Raw genomic sequence first — 20774 nt, forward strand, 5'->3', positions numbered from 1 at the left:
GGTCTGCTTCCATTAGGCACAACTTCAACATTACACTGTGATACTGGGATTTTTAGAGAACTTCTTCAATATCAATCAAAAAATATCAATAAAACACCAATAAACAATTATTTGTCAATGAAAACAACATAGTCGTGTTTATAACATGCCCAATGGAGTAATTACTATTACAGTTATTATCATTATGGGATGCAAGACTTTTTCATGACAGGTGTCTCAACACTTTTTATAATCAATAGTCCATTTTTCATGTTCACATTATAATGTTACTGGAAACATAACATGTCCATCCTTTTTTATAATAGAGAATCGTTGTCCAATTTATTATTTAATTTTTTTAATAATAATTGTATTAATTCATTTGATAAAATATTATAAATTGTATTTTGAATAATTATTTTTAAATGAATAATTGTATTTTTATTTTATGAATTAATTTGCAAGATTTGTAAATTAAATATGCATTAATTTAAGCCTCTGCAAGATTTCACAATGCTTAAACTAAAAAAGTTATATGGAAACTATATTTAAACCATATTAGTATTTGTAGTTTGCTATAAAAAAACATAACAATGTCTATGCTGCATTTCACATATAAATATGTATCAGAAAGCTATTACATACTAACACAGAAGCACACGGTGTTCCCAGCAGCCTACTTAATTATATATGTACAGTAATAAAATTAGCCATTAGCCATTAATTCATCTCAAAAAGCTTTTGTCTTTTGTAACTGATTAATTATTAATGATATGCAAAAACAACTGTATTTGGGATAAATTATACAATGCCAGTGATGCTGATGTTGATATAGATAACATCCATTCAAAGGACAGAATAGAAAATAATAGAAAAAGAGAATGTAAGAAAATGTTTGAATAAATTAGAATCTTGGTTTAGAAAACAAAACGAATAGAACGGAAAAGGAAGGCAGCAGCCTACTTAATTATATATGTACAGTAATAAAATTAGCCATTAGCCATTAATTCATCTCAAAAAGCTTTTGTCTTTTGTAACTGATTAATTATTAATGATATGCAAATACAACTGTATTTGGGATAAATTATACAATGCCAGTGATGCTGATGTTGATATAGATAACATCCATTCAAAGGACAGAATAGAAAGAATTTTTCTAAACCAAGAATCTTGGTTTAGAAAACAAAACGAATAGAACGGAAAAGGAAGGAGAGTGGGACTCACCCGCAGCGAAGTGCAGCGGGGTGGATTTCCTCCCTGCGGTGTCCCTGCTGTTCACATTCACCGGGCACACGAGCTTCTTCACCCGCTCCAGGTCTCCGCTCCTGCAGGCCTCGAACAGCTCCCTGGGCTCGGCGGACCCGGAGCTCTCCATGACCCCCGAGAAGCGCCGGACCGACATGGACAAGCTATAGGCGGACAGTGGGAAATGCGGAATGCACACTATCCCAAAGGCTTGACATGAAGGCCGAAATAAGGAGCAGATCTCCACAGTTAAAGCCTTTCACTAAGAGCCATTGAAGAGAAGAAATGATTCGGCTCGAGTGTCTTTGGCTGTTCCTATACAGAGCTGTCAGTCCAGCTGTGTCTCAAAACCACAGAAATGAAGAATGAATCGGCTAGATGATCGATTTCGCATGAACGAGAAGTGCAGCGGGGTGGATTTCCTCCCTGCGGTGTCCCTGCTGTTCACATTCACCGGGCACACGAGCTTCTTCACCCGCTCCAGGTCTCCGCTCCTGCAGGCCTCGAACAGCTCCCTGGGCTCGGCGGACCCGGAGCTCTCCATGACCCCCGAGAAGCGCCGGACCGACATGGACAAGCTATAGGCGGACAGTGGGAAATGCGGAATGCACACTATCCCAAAGGCTTGACATGAAGGCCGAAATAAGGAGCAGATCTCCACAGTTAAAGCCTTTCACTAAGAGCCATTGAAGAGAAGAAATGATTCGGCTCGAGTGTCTTTGGCTGTTCCTATACAGAGCTGTCAGTCCAGCTGTGTCTCAAAACCACAGAAATGAAAACAACGGCTAGATGATCGATTTCGCATGAACGAAGTTCCGGAATGGGCGGGGCTATGACAGCCCCACTTTTTTTTTTCGAATTATTTTTAAACATAAGGATTTTCAAGTTTTAATTAAAGAATTATAAGCCATAAAATGTATAATATATGTATGTGTGTAAGGTTGTACATACACATATATGTAGTTGTTTTTTTGGTGTTTGGCTTAGTGTTATGTTTTATACCTTTTGTTCTTTAATGTTTTGAATTGTTTTTATCTTTATTTTTTGTTTTTCATTTTAATTTTAAGTAAAAAAAAATTTTTGTATGCATTTGTCATTTTCATTTAATTTCTTTATTTTTTAAAATGTGTATAAGTAGTATTTATAAAGTTGTAGCTTTTAGTTTTGGATCTGTTTTTGGTTGTTTTAATACTGCAATCGATTGCTTCTGTTGTCCTCGTTTGAAAAGTCGCTTTGGAAAAAAGCGTCTGCTAAATGACTAAATAAAATAATAAAATAAACCAACCAACTACGACGTGAATCACAAACTTATAAACTTTGATTTGAAGCAAAAAAAAAAAAAAAAATCAGGGAAAACGGCTGGTGTAATTTGTTTCCATTCTTTGATTGGTGGAGTTTTTTTGCAGAATCATTGGTAATGTAGTTTTCGCTCATAAACACGATTATTTAAAACTAAATATTGAATAATTGAAATAAAATCAATTACCTTATGGCGAAAACGAATGGAATTTTAACTTTCGAACCTAACTGTTGCACTATATTCTGCTAGTTTAACAGTGTTTCCCTTTCATGGGAACTTCGAACTACGTCCTCTAGGGTTCCCTACTCAGGGAACCATGGTTACATAAGTAACCTGAGACGTTCCCTTTCATGGGAACTTCGAACTGCGTCCTCTAGGTTTCCCCATAGCGACCCCTAGAGGACGCAGTGTCTCGTTCCCTACTCAGGGAACCATGGTTACATAAGTAACCTAAAACGATTTGTGTATATAACGTTTGAACAATGCCAGTTAAAATTTCATTGTGTTATTATTCAGATCTAAAATAAATGTCCATACTGTTGCTGAAGGAAACGGCGTTGTCACATGGTAAGTGTTACTTTTCTCAGCGTTGGTCAAGACTGACCAATGACTGTGTTTGTGATTACAGTCTTTGGCTAAAGCGTTATGTAAAGATTATGTAAACGAATGCCAATTTCTATCAAGTAATTCATACATTTAAACATAGATTTAATCAATTACGCATTTGAGCGCATAAACATATGTAGCAACACAAACAACGTTCAGAGATTTTAATACCACTCATTTGTGTTTTTGGTTGTCTGAGCTGCCATGCGGCCCCTAGAGGAACGAATATCACTATGAAGTGTGAGTATGATTCCCAAAAATAATGTCTAGGAAGGTAGCTCGCTTGGTTGGAGACACAGCATAGGTCTCTAGTTACGCAATAATATAACTATACTATAGATATCAGTGAACTCCTCGTGTGTAGCACAAATATAGAACACGGAAAGCCTATACTAAAATATATGATATACGTTCAAAACGTCCACCATTATTAATGCTATCGACGCAAATTTAACGCCGTACCTGGTCCTGCACTGAACACCGAATTGCAAGTCCGTAACTTTTTTGTGTTCAAAATTAAAAAAATGTCTATAATATGCGAGTACACCATGAATCCATTTTCCAAACCGTGATTTTGGCTCGTCCTGAATCACTACGGTACACCTATAATAAGTGTTTATATACGGACTATTTAGACTAGTTCGGGTAGGTACCGCTGCGGAGTAGCACAGTACCTGCGTGATTCGCCATAGACATAAACAGAGAGAAGTAGCTCCGGCTACAATGTTCTTCCGCAAGACGCTCTGTTCTGTTTATTAACCGCTAGAGCGCCAAAAGTTAAGGACTGCAGCTTTAAATGCTCAACGACAGCTTTGAAAACGAAGTAACAATCCATTAAATATATGTATATTTTGGAATTTTTAACCACACAATAAAGCATTTAAATATGTTCCTTCAATTTATGGGAGTACATCATAAAAAGAATATTACGCAATACGCTTTATACAAAACATTATCGTCTTTATTTAATGTTTCATACCATAAACATTTATAAGAACATTTTCATATTATTTAATAAAAAGCATGAAATAAATCTTATCTCACCAAATGTCATATAGTCTTTTCCATAAAAAATAACATTGAAAATCAACATTCAAAATGGGGGAGGTGGAGGAGGAGGTGGTGGAATAAATTTTCCTCCAGTATTAGGAGGAGGTGGCGGTGGCACCATGGAGGCATTTTGTGGAGGGGGAGGTGGGGGTGGAGGTAGTGATGACCCACTGTAAGAGCCAGGAGGAGGAGGAGGTGGAGGAGGAGGAGCATCTGTTTTGCCCTGAATGGGAGGTGGAGGAGGTGGAACAGTGACATTGCCTGGAGGAGGTGGAGGAGGAGGTGGACTAGCCATGTTACCAGCAGGAGGTGGAGGAGGAGGTGGGGGTGGAGGGTTTGCTGAAGTTAATAAGGTATTTTGGCCAGGTGGAGGTGGTGGAGGGGGAACCAAAGAACCTCCATACACAGAACTAAGTGGAGGAGGAGAGGGTGGAGGAGGTGGGGGTGGAGCGTCTCCCATCTCATAATCTGGGAGAGGTGGAGGAGGCAGCATGGACAGGTCGGGATAGGCTGGTAGAGACGGGGAACGGTCAGACATGAGTGAAAGAGGCGGTGAGGCTGGAGAGAGGTCAGCTGGAGCAGAGGCGCTAGAACCCACCCAGTCAGGCACTGATGGAGGAGGAACTGCGATTCCCAAAAAAGACCTGAAAGCGCAGCAACAACAAGTGGGTTAAACAAAAACATTTTTAATTAAATCTATCTGAATATAAACAGCAAAAGCCTTTTTATTACAAACCAGTTGAAGGTGCTGGTCTCCTGTGTGCCAAGCTGTACAGACACAGAGTCCTCATTGTCTGTTTTTGGCTCTTCCTTCGGTGTCACAACATAATAAATTCAAATAAATATATGAAATCAGTAGGGGGTTTAGGTCGAAAATATAGTGCAAATCATTTAAATTAGTAAGTTAAGCTCTTATCTTATAAATATGAGTAATCTTATAACTACTGATGAAAAACAGTAAAAAAGGACATTGGCAGCTAGATTTGTTTGAACTTATTTTGCTTGTGATAAATGTATGATTCTTTAAAATGGAATAAGTACATGCAATTCACATGTTATAAAAATACATTTCTTAGTGTGAGATATAAATTATACTTAAAATACTTACATTATATGTATTCATAAATACTTTTTATACCAGTAAATACTATATATTTCATTTAAAATGTTTGGGATAGGTATGTTTTCTGTAATATTTCCTAACAATTTAAAAGAACTCTTTTACAAAACGTACTGATCCCAAATGTTTGAATGGTTGTGTATAATATATAATACAATATTATATAAAATACAGAATGCTATGCATTTTTAGGTCTAATGCAAACATTAGATCACATATTGTTTAATATTATTTATAAAATATACTGTATCTAATTTACTTTTAATTTAACCACTACAAGTGAAAAAAACAGCAGTGTAAATAAAAAGTATTATGTATTTGCAGATATATTTGCTCACAGTTTTGCTGCCTTCCCAGTGGCTGTGGCCCAGTTTGTCCAAGCGGGTGTAGGATATGGGAACCCGTCTGTATGCACGAGACGGCTCCAGGCCACTCGCTGGGGGAACCACCTTCTGAGTCCGGGGAACTTTTGACTGTTTGGTCAGCACGCCGATCTCTTTCCGAGCTAGTTTCTCCTTGTACATGCCAACTGTCTGAATGTGAATAGTGACATTAGGAGTTTATTTTGCCCATTTACAGCTATTTAAAGGAATAGTTCACAAAAAATGAAAATTTGCTAAAATTTTTACAAATGTAGCATTACATCACTTGCTCACCAATGGATTCTCTGCAGTGAATGGGTGCCGTCAGAATGAGAGTCCAAACAGCTGATAAAATCATCACAATAATCCACAAACACTCCGGTCCATCAATTATGCCCCGTTTACACTAGTGCATTTTCGTTTTAAAACGCATAACTTTTGCTACGGTTACGCCTGCAGTTTACACTACTCTGGCGTTTTCGAGGTCGAAAACGGAGACTTTTGAAAACGCTGCAGACCTCGTTTTAACGTTAACGGGTTGCGTTAACGGACCAAAATGGAGACTTTTGAAAACTGCCCACATTCGCTTTGCGTATCTTTGACGACCGTGTAAACAGTAACATCATGCTCATTTTTGTGCCCAAAGACATGATAAATATTGTTGAATATGAAGCATCGTAATTATTTAACTGTAGCAGCGTTCGAGGAGAATAATTTTAGATGGGTGTTATTTGCGCACGCACCAGCAGGTGGCTCACATGAACCAGGAATTATGATGATGCAGCTCGAAATACAGCATTATGTCAAAAAACTCATTTATTTCATTTTAAATCAAAGTGGTCATAAGATGCTATTTTAAAGATCATTATTTTGTGTATTTGGTGTACACCAATGATTCCTAATTGCATCTACTTCCGGAAGGCCAAATAAAGTGCTTTTTCTTTTGCACTGAAACACAGCGTCTCCCTGACATGGCTGCATCAACACTACTGCTGTTCCTGAAACCACGCCTTCTTTCTTTGCGTGAACATTGGGGCGGCATTATGCTAACATTTTCACATAGTGATGTAGATATGTGGGGGCGTGTTAGAATGAGTCATTTTAGGTAGGTGTGGCTGACTCTTAACTTTTATAAAGAAGATCTCTTTGGATTTGAGACTTTAGTCTTTGCAACTTTACAGATCTTCTTTATGCACCAAGAGCTTGTAACACTCTAAAGAGAAAGGAAAAATTGAAATTGCATCATATGACCCATTTAAACAAATGTAATCCTGCTAGTATTCCCACTTTTTACAAAATGTAAATTGAATCCGATTACTTTATTTTATGTAACTGTAACGGATTACAGTTACTAGATAACGTAACCTGATTACGTAACGCTGTTACATGTATTCCGTTACTCCCCAAGCCTATATATATATATATATCTTTAGGACTGTTTTGGTCTGTTTTTGCTTGTAAACAGTGCTTGATCTGTGCACATTTCTCTCCTGATTCAAACAAGACTTTTTCACTGAAGAAAGCAATATTATGGATAGAAGACTCAAGCAAAGGAGCAAAGGTTTGAAGGTAAAAATATCTTATTGATGGATTTGTTTATGACAAACACGCAGCTTTTTGCTTTACAATATGTTAATTGATGGACTGGAGTGGTGTGGATTATTTGTGGATTATTGTGGTGTTTTTATCAGCTGTTTGGACTCTCATTCTGACGGCATCCATTCACTGCAGAGGATCTATTGATGAGCAAGTGATGGAATGCTAAATTTCTCCAAATTTATACTGATGAAGAAACAAACTCATCTTCATCTTGGATGGCATGTTCAGCACATTTTCATTTTTGGGTGATCTATTCTTTTATTCAGAAGCACACATTATTATTTAATATTTCCAGCACTGTCCTGACTTGCCATTAGTAATGACTGGCATTGTATTTCAAAAGATTCTGGTGCTTTCCGTTAAGTGATAAGCGGAGCTCACCAGAGTCAGCAAGTTGACGGAGGACTCAATCTGATTTAGCTGAACCGTCTGAGCATCTAAGATTTTCAGCACAGATGTGGCCAGATTGTTTATCTGGTATGTGACACTGGCCAGGGCCTGCGTGGTGAGAGCTTTGGACTCTTCAATGACACTTCTCGTGTCCTCCACCTAAAGTTAAAAAAAATGATCATTTTCAATATTCAAACTCTTCTATAAAGGTTTTTATGAATAACAACAGACTGAAAGAACTCTGGACTCCACAGTCCTGGCCTGTGAACTTGATCTAATTAAGTTCTAATCATTTTTATACTATTTTACCGATGTCCTTGCTATGTTTCTGGACCTTGATCGTGTTAGGACCCTTGCTGTCTATGGAGGGTCAGAGAGCTCTCGGATTTCAGCAAAAATATCTTAATTTGTGTTTCGAAGATGGATGAAGGTCTTGCGGTGTCTGTCTGTCTGTCTACCTGTGTGTGTCTGTCTGTCTGTCTGTCCACCTGTGTGTGTGTGTGTCTGTCTGTCTGTCTGTCTACCTGTGTCTGTCTGTCTGTCTGTCTGTGTGTGTGTCTGTCTGTCTGTCTACCTGTGTGTGTCTGTCTGTCTGTCTGTCTGTCTGTCTGTCTGTCTGTCTGTCTGTCTGTCTGTCTGTCTGTCTGTCTGTCTGTCTGTCTGTCTGTCTGTCTGTCTGTCTGTCTGTCTGTCTGTCTGTCTGTCTGTCTGTCTGTCTGTCTGTCTGTCTGTCTGTCTGTCTGTCTACCTGTGTCTGTCTGTCTGTCTGTCTGTGTGTGTGTCTGTCTGTCTGTCTACCTGTGTCTGTCTGTCTGTCTGCCTACCTGTGTCTGTCTGTCTAAAGGATTAGTTCTCTCTAAATTAATATTATGTGCAATGTTTTGTTAAATTTACACTGCTTTTTTTGGCCACAAGAGGCCAGAATACAGCTAACAAAGTACGAGTGAAACATTCAATATTTCCCTTCTTTGACAGGTTGTCAAGTGCATTAAAATACATTTGCGCCTGATAATAGCTAATTTAACAATGTTCTAGTGAGTAACATCAAAGTCGGTCCAGGAAACCAAATATTAAATATTTAACCATGCTATTAAACAGTAACCCGTTACATGACCATAAAACTAGTAATTCCTCAGTAAATTGACTTTTTCCGGTGATACAACATAGAGAATTGTCTATCGGATACTTTTGAGGTTATTATATTGCTCTTAATGCTCCATCACTGTGAGCTGTGCATTTTAACTGTGAGCTTGCCCTTATGAACTGAGGCCGGATAGATTAGCCATCATATTTTTCCCCTGTGATTGGTTTTAATGAGCAAAGTCTGTGTGCAACTGGGGTTAAACGATAATTGGTTATTATTATCGCTTATCTGCATGCCAGTTACGTTTGTTCCACAAAGGCAAATACTGTCATTTTATATGCATGCAAAGCACTTTTTATGCTGTGTAAAGAGCATATTAGCTTCCCAGCTGCATATTCGCTATATACAGAAATTCTATATTTCTAATGTGTTACAATTATACTAAAACATTAAGGCTAAAACATTACAGGCTGTTAACTGCTCCTATGCGGACAGAAAAAGATCTTCATGACTAATAGTTTAGTGCACGTTGTTTTATCTGCTGTATCCAGGAAAGTGGAAATCTGCTCCACATGAAGACTGTCCTGCGTGTAGAGCTATTGGGAGAGTTCAATGAAAAAAAAAGACAGCCATCCTGCAACAATATTGCCTTTGTTTGGAAAAGGCCCTTCAAGGGTGCTGCAAAACGATCTATCTGGCCTTTAAGCTTAATTACATTTGGGAGTAAAATTTAGTTGTATAAAACAGTGCAGCAGAAACATAAATGTAACATAATATAAGCAAAGAAACTGAGTATAAACTTTTGAATTAGTCACATAGACTGTTGTCAGAGATTTGTTTTGGGTGTAGGAATGACAAATAACGTATTTCTTACCTAAATATGATAATATTTTTTACTGATTTCACTGACTTTTTTAAATATATATCTCTGAAGCATATGATTGTATTCTTGAAAACAATCTTTTATTGTATTATTGAATAAGATATTAGTTAATTATCAAAGAAAGAAAAAATTAATAGCCATAATATGGACCACTGTATAAGTGATTTCCTTCTAACATTGCTGATTTCACCATTAACTGTTCACCTGAACAGTTTATGTTGTTGTATGTGGTATCTTTGTAATCCTTGACCACCAAAACATAGGGGTAGACATTACCTTTTCTGTGTTATCATGTTTGGTTCAGGAGATATGACACAACATAGATCATCAGTAAAATGGTTGCCATGGCTACCACAATGTTTTTTTTGTGATGGCTCCATTTATGAAAATTTTCAGGGCCACAAACTGAAATCGTATTTTCTTATTGGTTTTTTAAACTTTGTATGTTATTCTTTTTACTGTTTTTTTATTTTATATGTACAGCACTATGGTCAACTGCTGTTGTGTTTATCGGTGCTTAATAAATACAAATACCTGAGGGAAGATGTCTTTCACTATTGTAAGTTAATGTTGTTAAATAGAGAAACAAAATTATAAATTTTTTAAATGTCTATAACTTCTAGCGCATTATAAGAAGAGCAGGAAGAAGCCCTTTCAGTTGTGAGTGATATTTAATTTTATTTGCTGGGCTGTTGCTGATTTGTAAGATTATTACTCGATAATATTGTTTAATTTTTTGCCTCCTATGGGATTATGATGTGGGCATCACCAAGGTGTCCGTAGAGGGTTGCTAGGAGTTTAAAACTAAATTGAAATCTTATTTTCTTATTAGCTTTTTAAACTTTGTATGTAAAATTATCTTTTGCGTTTACTGATGTTATTCTTTTTACTGGTTTTTATTTTATTTGTACAGCAGTATGGCCAACTGCTGTTGAGTTTATCGGTGCTTAATAAATACAAATACCATTATTATCCACAGATATCTTTGTAAGTTAATGTTGTTAAATGGAGAAACAAAATTATACATTTTTAAAATGTCTATAACTTCTAGCGCATTATAAGAAGAGCAGGAAGAAGCCCTTTCAGTTGTGAGTGATATTTAATTTTATTTGCTGGGCTGTTGCTGATTTGTAAGATTATTACTCGATAATATTGTTTAATTTTTTGCCTCCTATGGGATTATGACGTGGGCATCAGGGGTGATTCTAGGATTTTCATTTTAGGGGGGCTCAGCCCCCAATTAGAGTATAAAAATAAAAATAAATAAATTAAATTAAATTTTTTAAATATTTGACGAATTGAGTAGGGTGGTATACTAAACTAATTGCAGTATTCCATTGTACTGCATAGATGGGTATAATAGCATTTGAGTAATGAATAAGCCAAATACAAGTCTTCCTAATCTCTCTCACACACACACACACACACACGCACACGCACACGCACACACACACACACACACACCTGTTTACTCTGCAAACACAAAATTATACTGTTTTAATTTCTACAAAGCTCTTTCTTTAGCTCAAGCATACGCTCAAGTACTGTACTGTCACTGTCTTTAATCAGTTCTGTGCATTACTGTAAGGTTAATGCAACATGCACTGTAGTTTAATATTGAAAGTTACATTTTCAAATGAAAATAGCAACATGATCGTTTTATAAAGTATGTGTTCATATGTGTTAAGGGCTAGATTTTCGCTGGAGGAAACAGCTGTGGTGTGATAAGGGGTGAACGCAGCGAAAACTTTACAGTAGATGGAAAACCAATTGCTCCCCCGTGACATTTTGTAAACTGTATTTATGACAAAGAACTGCACAGATACAGATGTTATAACAATCTATCGATAAACACACATCTTGTCCTCTGTTTCTCGCTCTGCATCGCTATGGTCTGCGGATTGAAGAACGTGCTGAAAGACGGAGAGGAGCCGAAGTCTGCCGCCGTTTTCATATGAAATTTAAAGGGAACTGAGGTGATCAAGAATTCGTGTACAGTTTATGGAGCTAATTGCAAAATTTTTAGGGGGGCTGAGTAGAAATATAGGGTGGCTAAAGCCCCCTAAAGTGTTGGTATGGGGGCCCTCAAAGCTGCGTTAGCCCAGGGCCCCGGCACTGGCTACACCTACATCCTACATCATCCACTGGAACGCCACTCTCTTGTAAACGCGCATACGACAATTAGCGGAAGCTAGAGATTACAGTTTATAATCCTTATCCTTAAGTTAAATAAGGATATTTTTCTTACACAAATGCATCAGTTCACTTCAGAAAGCCTTTATTAACCCCCCAGAGCCATGTGAAATACTTTTTATGATGTATGGATACATAGATTTTCGCTGGAGGAAACAGCTGTGGTGTGATAAGGGGTGAACGCAGCGAAAACTTTACAGTAGATGGAAAACCAATTGGCGCATACGACAATTAGCGGAAGCTAGAGATTACAGTTTATAATCCTTATCCTTAAGTTAAATAAGGATATTTTTCTTACACAAATGCATCAGTTCACTTCAGAAAGCCTTTATTAACCCCCCAGAGCCATGTGAAATACTTTTTATGATGTATGGATACGGATTTTTGGACTTTAAAATCTTAAACCCCATTCACTGCGATTGGAAATCTTAGAAAAGCCAGGACATTTTTTTATATAAATCCAATCCAATTGTATTTGTCTGAAAGAAGAAAGTCATATACACCTAAGGCTTGAGGGTGAGTAAACTGGGGTAATTTAAATTTTTTGGGTGAGCTATCCCTTTAAAGGCTCCCTGAAGTGCCTTGAAACATGCAGCGTTATTCTATGTGGTGACTTAATTTCAGCTGAAACAGGAAGACAGCAGGACGGGCCATATCGAGCAGCCACGCCCCCTTTTAAAAATAGCCAATAGCATTTTGTTTATATCTGCTTGGGCCAGAGCCGTTGAGCTCGGTAAAGCCGCATTTGACAGCCACAGTCTAATAGATTACCCCCTAGATTCAATATGAAACTCTTACAAAAACAAAATAGTGTTCAACTGAAACAGGAAGAGAGGGCGGGACATAGAGCAGCCACGCCCCCTTTTAAAAATAGCCAATAGCATTTTGTTTATATCTGCTTGGGCCGGAGCCGTTGAGCTCGGTAAAGCCGCATTTGACAGCCACAGTCTAATAGATTACCCCCTAGATTCAATATGAAACTCTTACAAAAACAAAATAGTGATCATAATCATGCTGAGGCTGTGTAGTTTTAAAAGTGTTTAATATGCATACATTAAACTCGCGCATATGATCCGCTCCGTGCGATGGTTGCTGTGATTTTGCCAAGCAAGACATGTTCCTGGATCAAGATCTTTTGTTGATCCTGGATCAACATTACTGTCCAAAAATATAGACTAAACCCAATCCCTACCCCTAAACCTAACACTACCCATAATTTATTCCTAAAATCAGTGTGAAATGATAGCTGATTAACAAGGGTGTAGAAGCACCTAATCCTGATTGTAAGCCTAAAACTGACATTTCCTGAAAAGTTATCCCTCAATTCTGATTGGTTAATTGGAATGCTGCTCCAGGATCAACAAGTATGTTGATCCAGGAACATGTTGTACTTGGTGAAATCACAGTCACCCCGAGCGATTGCGTCTCTGGACCGGAGCCAAAGTCCAGAGCAGACTGTGCCGTGGTTCGCGTGACACAACGCGAAATCAGACCTCATTTGCCCCAATCAAAACCATATTTACACTGTCTGAATCGTTCTCTATCGCCTACATTGTGCACTACGTGCCATTCACTGTACAGGAATTAGTACACTGTGAACAATTGACTGATTTCAGCCGCGGCTTCAGCGTCTATTTTGTAGTGTAGGGGGCGGGTGCTTCGGATTCTAGAGAGCACTTGATTGGTCAGAAGATTTGATGAGAAGCTGAAGTACGAGGTGACGTCAAAAAAAATCGTTGATCCATTTTGGCGGAAGTGACGAACTGCAAGCTTTGAATGCTTCTATCTTCTAAATGCGAATTTTGTCACTGTTTTGGAGCACACTGCCTTATAGATAACCTTAAGAATAACATATTGATACTAACAGCCCAAAAACTTTAATTTAGATTTCACGGGGACTTTAAATTGGATATCACATAACTGTTGATTTCTGGCCAATCAAAGGTGTTTAAGTTAGTCAGAATCAACTCACCGCATTATCCATTGACTCAAAATTACATAGACTTTTTCCAGATGTCTCCCCATTTTGTGACAAATGTCAGACTGATGTAGCTACTCCCTTGCATAGTCATGTTTTTTTGTTCTATGTTAATCTCATTCTGGACTGAAGTATTTAAAACAACCACTTCTTGTGATATTTGGAATTTCTGATAAAATCATATCACTTAAAAAATCTCAACAACAGTTGCTGTCCTATGGACTTAATGTGGCAAAGAAACTTATCCTAAGGTTTTGGAAAATGACAGAAACCCCATCAGCTAAACTTTGGTTTATAGCTCTATCTAGAAGTTGTAGACCTCTCCAAAAATTGGTCATGGGAATATCATCTTTTAAAAAGGAGGGGAAAACATTTCCCATATTTTTTGCTGTTGACGTCAAAGGCGTCCAATCAAACTGCAGTATTTTGGAGCAAATTCATCTGTCACTTGATAATGCGGCTAATACTAACACAATATTAACCAAGTGTTTGTTCCATGTGTCAGGCTGGTAGATCACGCTTCAGCTGCTGTTTGTGCATTTACAAAATTGTCAGTTTTCCTATTCAGTCTGTCTATGTCTATGTTAGTGGATTTGCCTGAAACTAGTTAAGAACCACTGTTATAAATAGCTTTGTGTTTATGTAATGTTGATTGATGTAAATGAGAAACAGTGTTGCACATTCAAGACATTTCATTGCAATCCCCCCTCCTGGCCTAATATACATTTGGTGGATTCTCTGAAATCACATTTCTCGTAATGTCAGTGAGAACCCTGTTGTTTTATGAGTTTAACATACTAGAAAACGCTGATGTATCCAACAATCGCTCGGAGATGACTTCATTTAACAGGAATATGTACAGCGTAAATTGATGCCAGCCGCAGGGTTTCCAAAAACACTCAAGAGAGCTGCATGGGAGTTTGGACAAGCTGTTACAGCAGTTCTCTTTCTAAAAATCCAGTTCACCTAAAATCAAAACAAACCTCAGCTTATATCCGTTCAAATGGATATACACATTCTTGATTGTTAGTAATTATTTACAAAACCAGGAGACTCCCATTACAGAAAAAAACATATCTTGCGCTGTTATATCTGTATAGTTTCTCTTAGACAATAACAAGATTAAATGGAGAACAATCACTTTTGATACAGCATCCAGCTTCTCAAACTTCAACTCACGTCTCCTCTTGAGTTTTAGACTTGCCAAGATAACCAAAATCTGCAGATATTTCAATTCACTGAAAGACCTGAGCTGCTATATAGTTTTATACTCACACTGCATGGCAAACAATTGTCTCATTTGTGGCTAGTTTTAATGTAACCGAATAAATTTGAGGAAGTAGACACTTAACTGAGTTCAACAAGTCAAACTTTGAGTGATTAATTCATCTGGGCTGTGCCAATAAGGATTAAAGTGGGGAGACCTTTGAAGGAATCAAGGGAGACCTTTGAAGAACAAAACACAAACAGAAGAAATCAGCCAGAGATGTTCTCCATGTTGGAGCAGGTTTTTGTGCATCAAGCCGATCAGATGAACCCGGCGTGGGTTTTCCCCGGCTCAGCGTTGTGCTAGTCAAAGCGAGCTCTTCCCTTATCTCTGCAGATTGGATGTTGTGAGCAATCACAGCTCTGACACACTTCACAGAGTTCCATTACAGCTCCAGAATTGAATTACCAGCTGAAGTGACTGTGAGCTGGAGACTGAGCTGTGGATGCTTCTGTGACAGGGCTTCTGAGGAAAGTTCCTTCATTTTTCATGCTCAGGTATCTCCAAGTCAGCCAGACGATCAACAGATTTATTGCAAGGAAATATGCTTTTCTTTATCCACAGATGCACGTACTCTTGGCAGGTTTGGTTTGATTCTAACGAACTCTGGTGTGATTGCTCTGTTAATGTAGCCAATTTGAATAAGTGTAAATGCTGCTCCGAAACTGTAGTGTGCATCTCAGTCCACTTTCTTAACAGACTGATAAATGAACGCAACAAAGACCAAAGACATCTAAACGAACCAAAAACAGGATGTGATGTCACACAATGTACAACTAACCATAACCTCTCGTTACCTTGTTAAGCTTGTTTGCCCCTGTGTATAAATTGTCTCCTTGTGATTATCTTGTGCGGTGTCGGTCGATGTTTGGGGTTTGGAGTTTCTCGCTTGCCTTTTCCCATGTGTTTGCTTGTGGATGTTATTCTGTTATTCTCACAATGTTCTGTTATAATCTATGATGTTCTTATTTACATGTCTACACTTTGTTACAATGAGAGGATTTACGAGCGTTTAGTCACAAGTGAATTCGGACTCATTCAACGCAATGGCCAATCACAGGTGTTCAAAAAATTAACAGCTGTGTCTGTGATTGGCTACACTGCTCAATGCTGCAAAAATACGTTGTAAATGGCAACCTTTGATGCATTCTAGAACGCAGACTCAATTACGTTCTGGAGCCTTTACCAAATCTGTTTCGCCAATATCCTATTATTACCGTTTTCACTGATGGTGCTTTAGACTGCATGAGAAAATTGTTGTGTGACTATACAGGTAATAGGTAATATACAGTACACACGTTCTTTGGCAGATGATTACTAGATTAAACTACGCTAAGGTTTCTTGTGTTAGTACATCTTTATAGTTTTACTGATTATTTTATGGATATGGATAGTACACAAACGACCAATCAGAACACAGTTTAGAGATGCTTTGGATTGCATAAGCTCTGTTTTTGTTTTGTAAAATTTATTTTAAAAGTTTTGAATTTATTTTATAAAAATATAGTAAAAACAGTAATATTGCAAAATAGTATTAAAAATGTAACTTAACTGTTTTCTATTTCAATATTATATAAAATGTACTTTATTCCTGTGATGCAAAGCTGAATTTTCAGCATCATTACTGTTCAGTGTCACATTATCCTTGACAAATCATTCTAATATGCTGATTTCCTGCTTAAAAAATGACATGGAATTCTTTGATAAATATAAATTTCAAATAGCATTTATTTGAAATCGATATCTTTTGTAACAGTGTTAAAGCTTATGGTATTTCTAAACATTTGGAGGGCACTGTATAACGAACTTTCAAATGAGACTGAGGTTATGTCTGTAGCACCAAGGGCTCATAAACAGTTTTATTTTAAGCAGCCTGTGTCATTTTTCAGGGCTGTGCAAATATTACAACAGCTTCACATCCAATAGCACTTTTTTGCTGCTTGCTTTCACTAGTATGCTGGATTGTGTTGCAGCAGCCGCTCAGAAAACATGACTGAAAGCTCATTAGTCAGTCAGTTTTCATCATTAGACGAAGAAAAAAAGCTGCTCTCCGTAAAAAAAAAGAAAGAAAGCATCTGCAATGAATACAGTTAGGTCCATATATATTTGGACGCTGACACCATTTTGGCTCTGCATGCCACCAGAATAGAATTAAAATGAAAGGATCAAGATGAAATTGAAGTGCAGACTTTCAGCTTTAATTCAAGGGGTTGAACAAAAATACAGTATAACATATAATGCTTAGGAATTACAACCATTTTTATACACAGTCCCCCCATTTTCAGGGGCTCAAATGTAATTGGACAAATACATATAATCATAAATAAAATGTTCATTTTTTTATATTTTGTTGAGAATCCTTTTCCAGGCAATGACTTCCTTAAGTCTGGAACTCATGGACATCACCAGAGAGTGAGGTGTCCTCTTTTGTGATGCTTTGCCAGGCCTTTACTGCAGCTGACTTCAGTTGTTGTTTGTTTGTGGGTCTTTCTGCCTTTAGTTTTGTCTTCAGTAAGTGAAATGCATGCTCAATCGGGTTGAGATCAGGAGATTGACTTGACCATTGCAGAATATTCCACTTTTTTACCTTAAACTCCTGGATTGTTTTTGCTGTATGTTTTGGGTCATTGGCCATTTGTACTATAAAGCTCCATCCAATCAAATTTGCTGCATTTGGCTGAATCTGGGCAGACAGTATATCCCTATACACTTCAGAATTCATCTGGCTGCTTCTGTCACATCATCACTGAACACCAGTGCTACTGGAAGCCATGCATGCTCATGCATCACACTGCTCCACCATGTTTCACAGATGATGTTGTATGCTTTGGACCATGAGTTGTTCCAAGGCTTCTCCATACTTCTTTCTTCCCGTCATTCTGGTACAGGTTGATCTTAATTTCAGCCGTCCAAAGAATGCATTTCCAGAAGTGGTCTGGCTTTTTTAGATGTCTTTTGGCAAGTCTAATCTGGCCTTGTTTGCACCTTGTGGTGAAAATACCCTCTGTATTTGCTCTGGTGAAGTCTTCTCTTGATACATTTTCATTTTTGGATAAACTATTCCTTTAAAATCGCTCTGGTAGCACCACTCTGTTTTTAGTCAGACTATTTCAATTTCCAATATTGATAAGTACGGAACAGGATTAGGGCAAAGCAATAATAAAAAAATCTCGAAAAAAACCCCCGATCTCGAGATTGAAGTCGTTAAATTTCGAGAAAAAAGTCGAAATAAAATGTTTAGAATAAACTCGTTCAATTACGAGAAAAAAATCGTAAAATTTTGAGAGAATAAACTCATTAAATTACGAGAAAAAAGTTAAATTTCGAGAAAAAAAGTTGAATTAAAATGCAGAGAATGAACACACTCGTGTCAGGTTCATTTCATCTCGTTGGACGAAGTCAAACGGCCTGCAGTGACGTAGGTGGGAGAGAAATGCGTTTGGGAGTTGCATATGATGTGGTTGACAAGGAATGTGTCCGTCTTTTGCCGAACTCACGTTTCTTCCTTTTCTTATCACATATCACATCGGAAAAGTGGAAATCACCTGCCTAACAAATGTTTAATAATAATGTATTAATTGGCTAGGTTTAGTGTTACTACAGTAAATCCATTGTAAATATTAATTTGTGGACTGGTGGAAAAGTATTCTAACTGGATTGTTATCGCGTCATTGGTGTTGAGAATGGCAGCGCTGTTTCCTCTGCCTTTAAACTAGCTTTAGTCACCGCGGAGTCTGTGGTTTTATTAGGGGTAGGCAGGCTATAGGGAGTGCTTTGTTGTCCCGATAAGGCAGCATCTAGGCTACTTAATAATTTTAATAAATAAAATCATTTACACTCCATGTTATTATTGCATCCTGTTAATATACAACAATACTTTCAAAGCACTTTCACACAACTACCGGTTGATCCAAAGTGCTGTACAATACAGCTAAAATAAAACAAATAAGAAACCACAAAACATCAAAACACAATATAACAATACAATTGATATGGCTAGATAAAAGCTATTGACAAAATATGTTTTTTAAGCAGGTATTTAAATACTGGCAAAGAGGGCGCAGCTCTAATAGAAGCTGGTAACTGGTTCCATAGACTAGAACCAGCAACAGCGAAGGCTCGATCACCTCTGCAATGGAACCTCGATCTAGGAACAGAGAGGAGACCAAGATTACTGGATCTTAGGGACCTATTTGGTTTATAAGTAGAGATTGCCTCAGAGAGATATGATGGGGCTTGATTATGCAGATATTTAAAAATAAAAGTAAAAATGTTTAAAATAATTCTAAATTTGATTGGTAACCAGTTTAGTGGATTAAGAATGGGCGAGCTCTAATCGAACCTCTGCCTGCCTGTCAGCAAACTTGCAGCAGCATTTTGGACCATCTGTAAACGCATTATAGAGGACTGACTTAGCTATACCACAGTATAGTGAATTACAGTAATCTAAACGAGATAGAACAAGCAAGTGAATAATCTGTTCAAACTGTTCAAAAAAATAGTAAAGATTTGATTTTTGAGAAACGCCGTAAGTGAAGAAACTTGATTTGACCACTGCACTAATTTGTTTCTCAAAACCTAGGTTGCAATCAAAAAGAACACCAAGATTTTTAGCACAGGGTGTAAAGTAGGAAGAGAGATGACCAATATGAAGGGCACAGTCGTCATATGACTTTAAACCAAACAAAATTATTGTTTTGTTCTTGTTTAACACTAAAAGATTCTGCTTTATCCATATTTGTAATTCGTTTAGACAATCCAGCAGAGGTCCTAAGAATGCTTTACTTTTATGCTGCAAGGGAAAATACAGCTGAGTATCATCCGCATATAGGTGGAAGGACACTCCATATTTCTCAAAGACAGCACCCATTGGTAGCATAAATATAGAAAATAAAACTGGGGCAAGAATTGAGCCCTGTGGCACTCCACAAGCAAGTAGGCTTGAGGACGAACTATGTTGGCCAATGGAAACACTAAAACTTCTGTTTGTTAAAAAAGACTGAAACCATTTCAACACCTTGCTCAACACCCAACACAGCTCTCCAACCTGGAAATCAAGATATTGTGGTCAACCATATCAAATGCAGAGCTTAAGTCAAAAAGCACCAAAGCCACAGCAATCCCTTTATCTGTTTCTAGTAAAATATCATTTACAACTTTTAAAAGTGCAGTTTCTGTGCTGTGTTGAGTCTTAAAACCCGATTGGAATTTTTCAAAAATATTATTTGAAATCAAATGGGACTGCAATTTTCTCAAGAATCTTAGAAAGAAATGGCAAGTTTGATATAGGCCAAAAATTATTACAATTCAAAGAATCAAGATCGGGCCTCTTTAATAACAGAGTTACTGTAGCTGTTTTTAGGCAGTCAGGAACAACTCCAGTAATTAGACTAGTATTAAAAATAGTTATAAAAATAGTTATACTGGTAGAAAGAAAAGTTTTTAACATCTCAGCATGGTAAAACAAACTGCTTACTGGATCTGCTTCTCCATCCAATCTGTGCTTAAATGATAAAGCACTTCAGTTCAGTTCAACACAGAAAAAGAGAAGTTGATATAGACTGTGAACAAAAGTTTGATCGAATGCCAGTGTGATGAATGCAGAGGCAAGGTGGTAACCACTGCTCGCTCACACACACACACACACACACACACACACACACACACACACACACACACACACACACACACACACACACACACACACACACACACACA

General features: G+C 37.5%; 2 protein-coding genes across 2 annotated transcripts in view; both read right to left on the reverse strand.

The window, feature by feature from the left end:
* The window catches only part of LOC107598607 (tankyrase-2-like), a 21457-nt gene extending 19885 nt beyond the window's left edge, over nt 1-1572 (reverse strand). Inside the window, exon 1 of the mRNA XM_016290002.1 lies at nt 1204-1572. Coding sequence (XP_016145488.1) covers nt 1204-1381 — 178 coding nt within the window. The 5' untranslated portion in view covers nt 1382-1572. The remainder of the gene's footprint in view (nt 1-1203) is intronic.
* Nucleotides 1573-4208: 2636 nt separating this feature from the next.
* Nucleotides 4209-20774, reverse strand: part of abi3b (ABI family, member 3b) — an 18575-nt gene continuing 2009 nt past the window's right edge. Inside the window, exons 4-7 of the mRNA XM_016290041.1 lie at nt 7643-7810; nt 5639-5833; nt 4917-4990; nt 4209-4824 (exon numbers count right to left, since the gene is read on the reverse strand). Coding sequence (XP_016145527.1) covers nt 4224-4824; nt 4917-4990; nt 5639-5833; nt 7643-7810 — 1038 coding nt within the window. The 3' untranslated portion in view covers nt 4209-4223. The remainder of the gene's footprint in view (nt 4825-4916; nt 4991-5638; nt 5834-7642; nt 7811-20774) is intronic.

The sequence above is a fragment of the Sinocyclocheilus grahami genome, unplaced genomic scaffold (genome assembly GCF_001515645.1).
Source record: "Sinocyclocheilus grahami isolate Dianchi unplaced genomic scaffold, SAMN03320097.WGS_v1.1 scaffold253.1, whole genome shotgun sequence".
Lineage (NCBI taxonomy): Eukaryota > Metazoa > Chordata > Actinopteri > Cypriniformes > Cyprinidae > Sinocyclocheilus > Sinocyclocheilus grahami.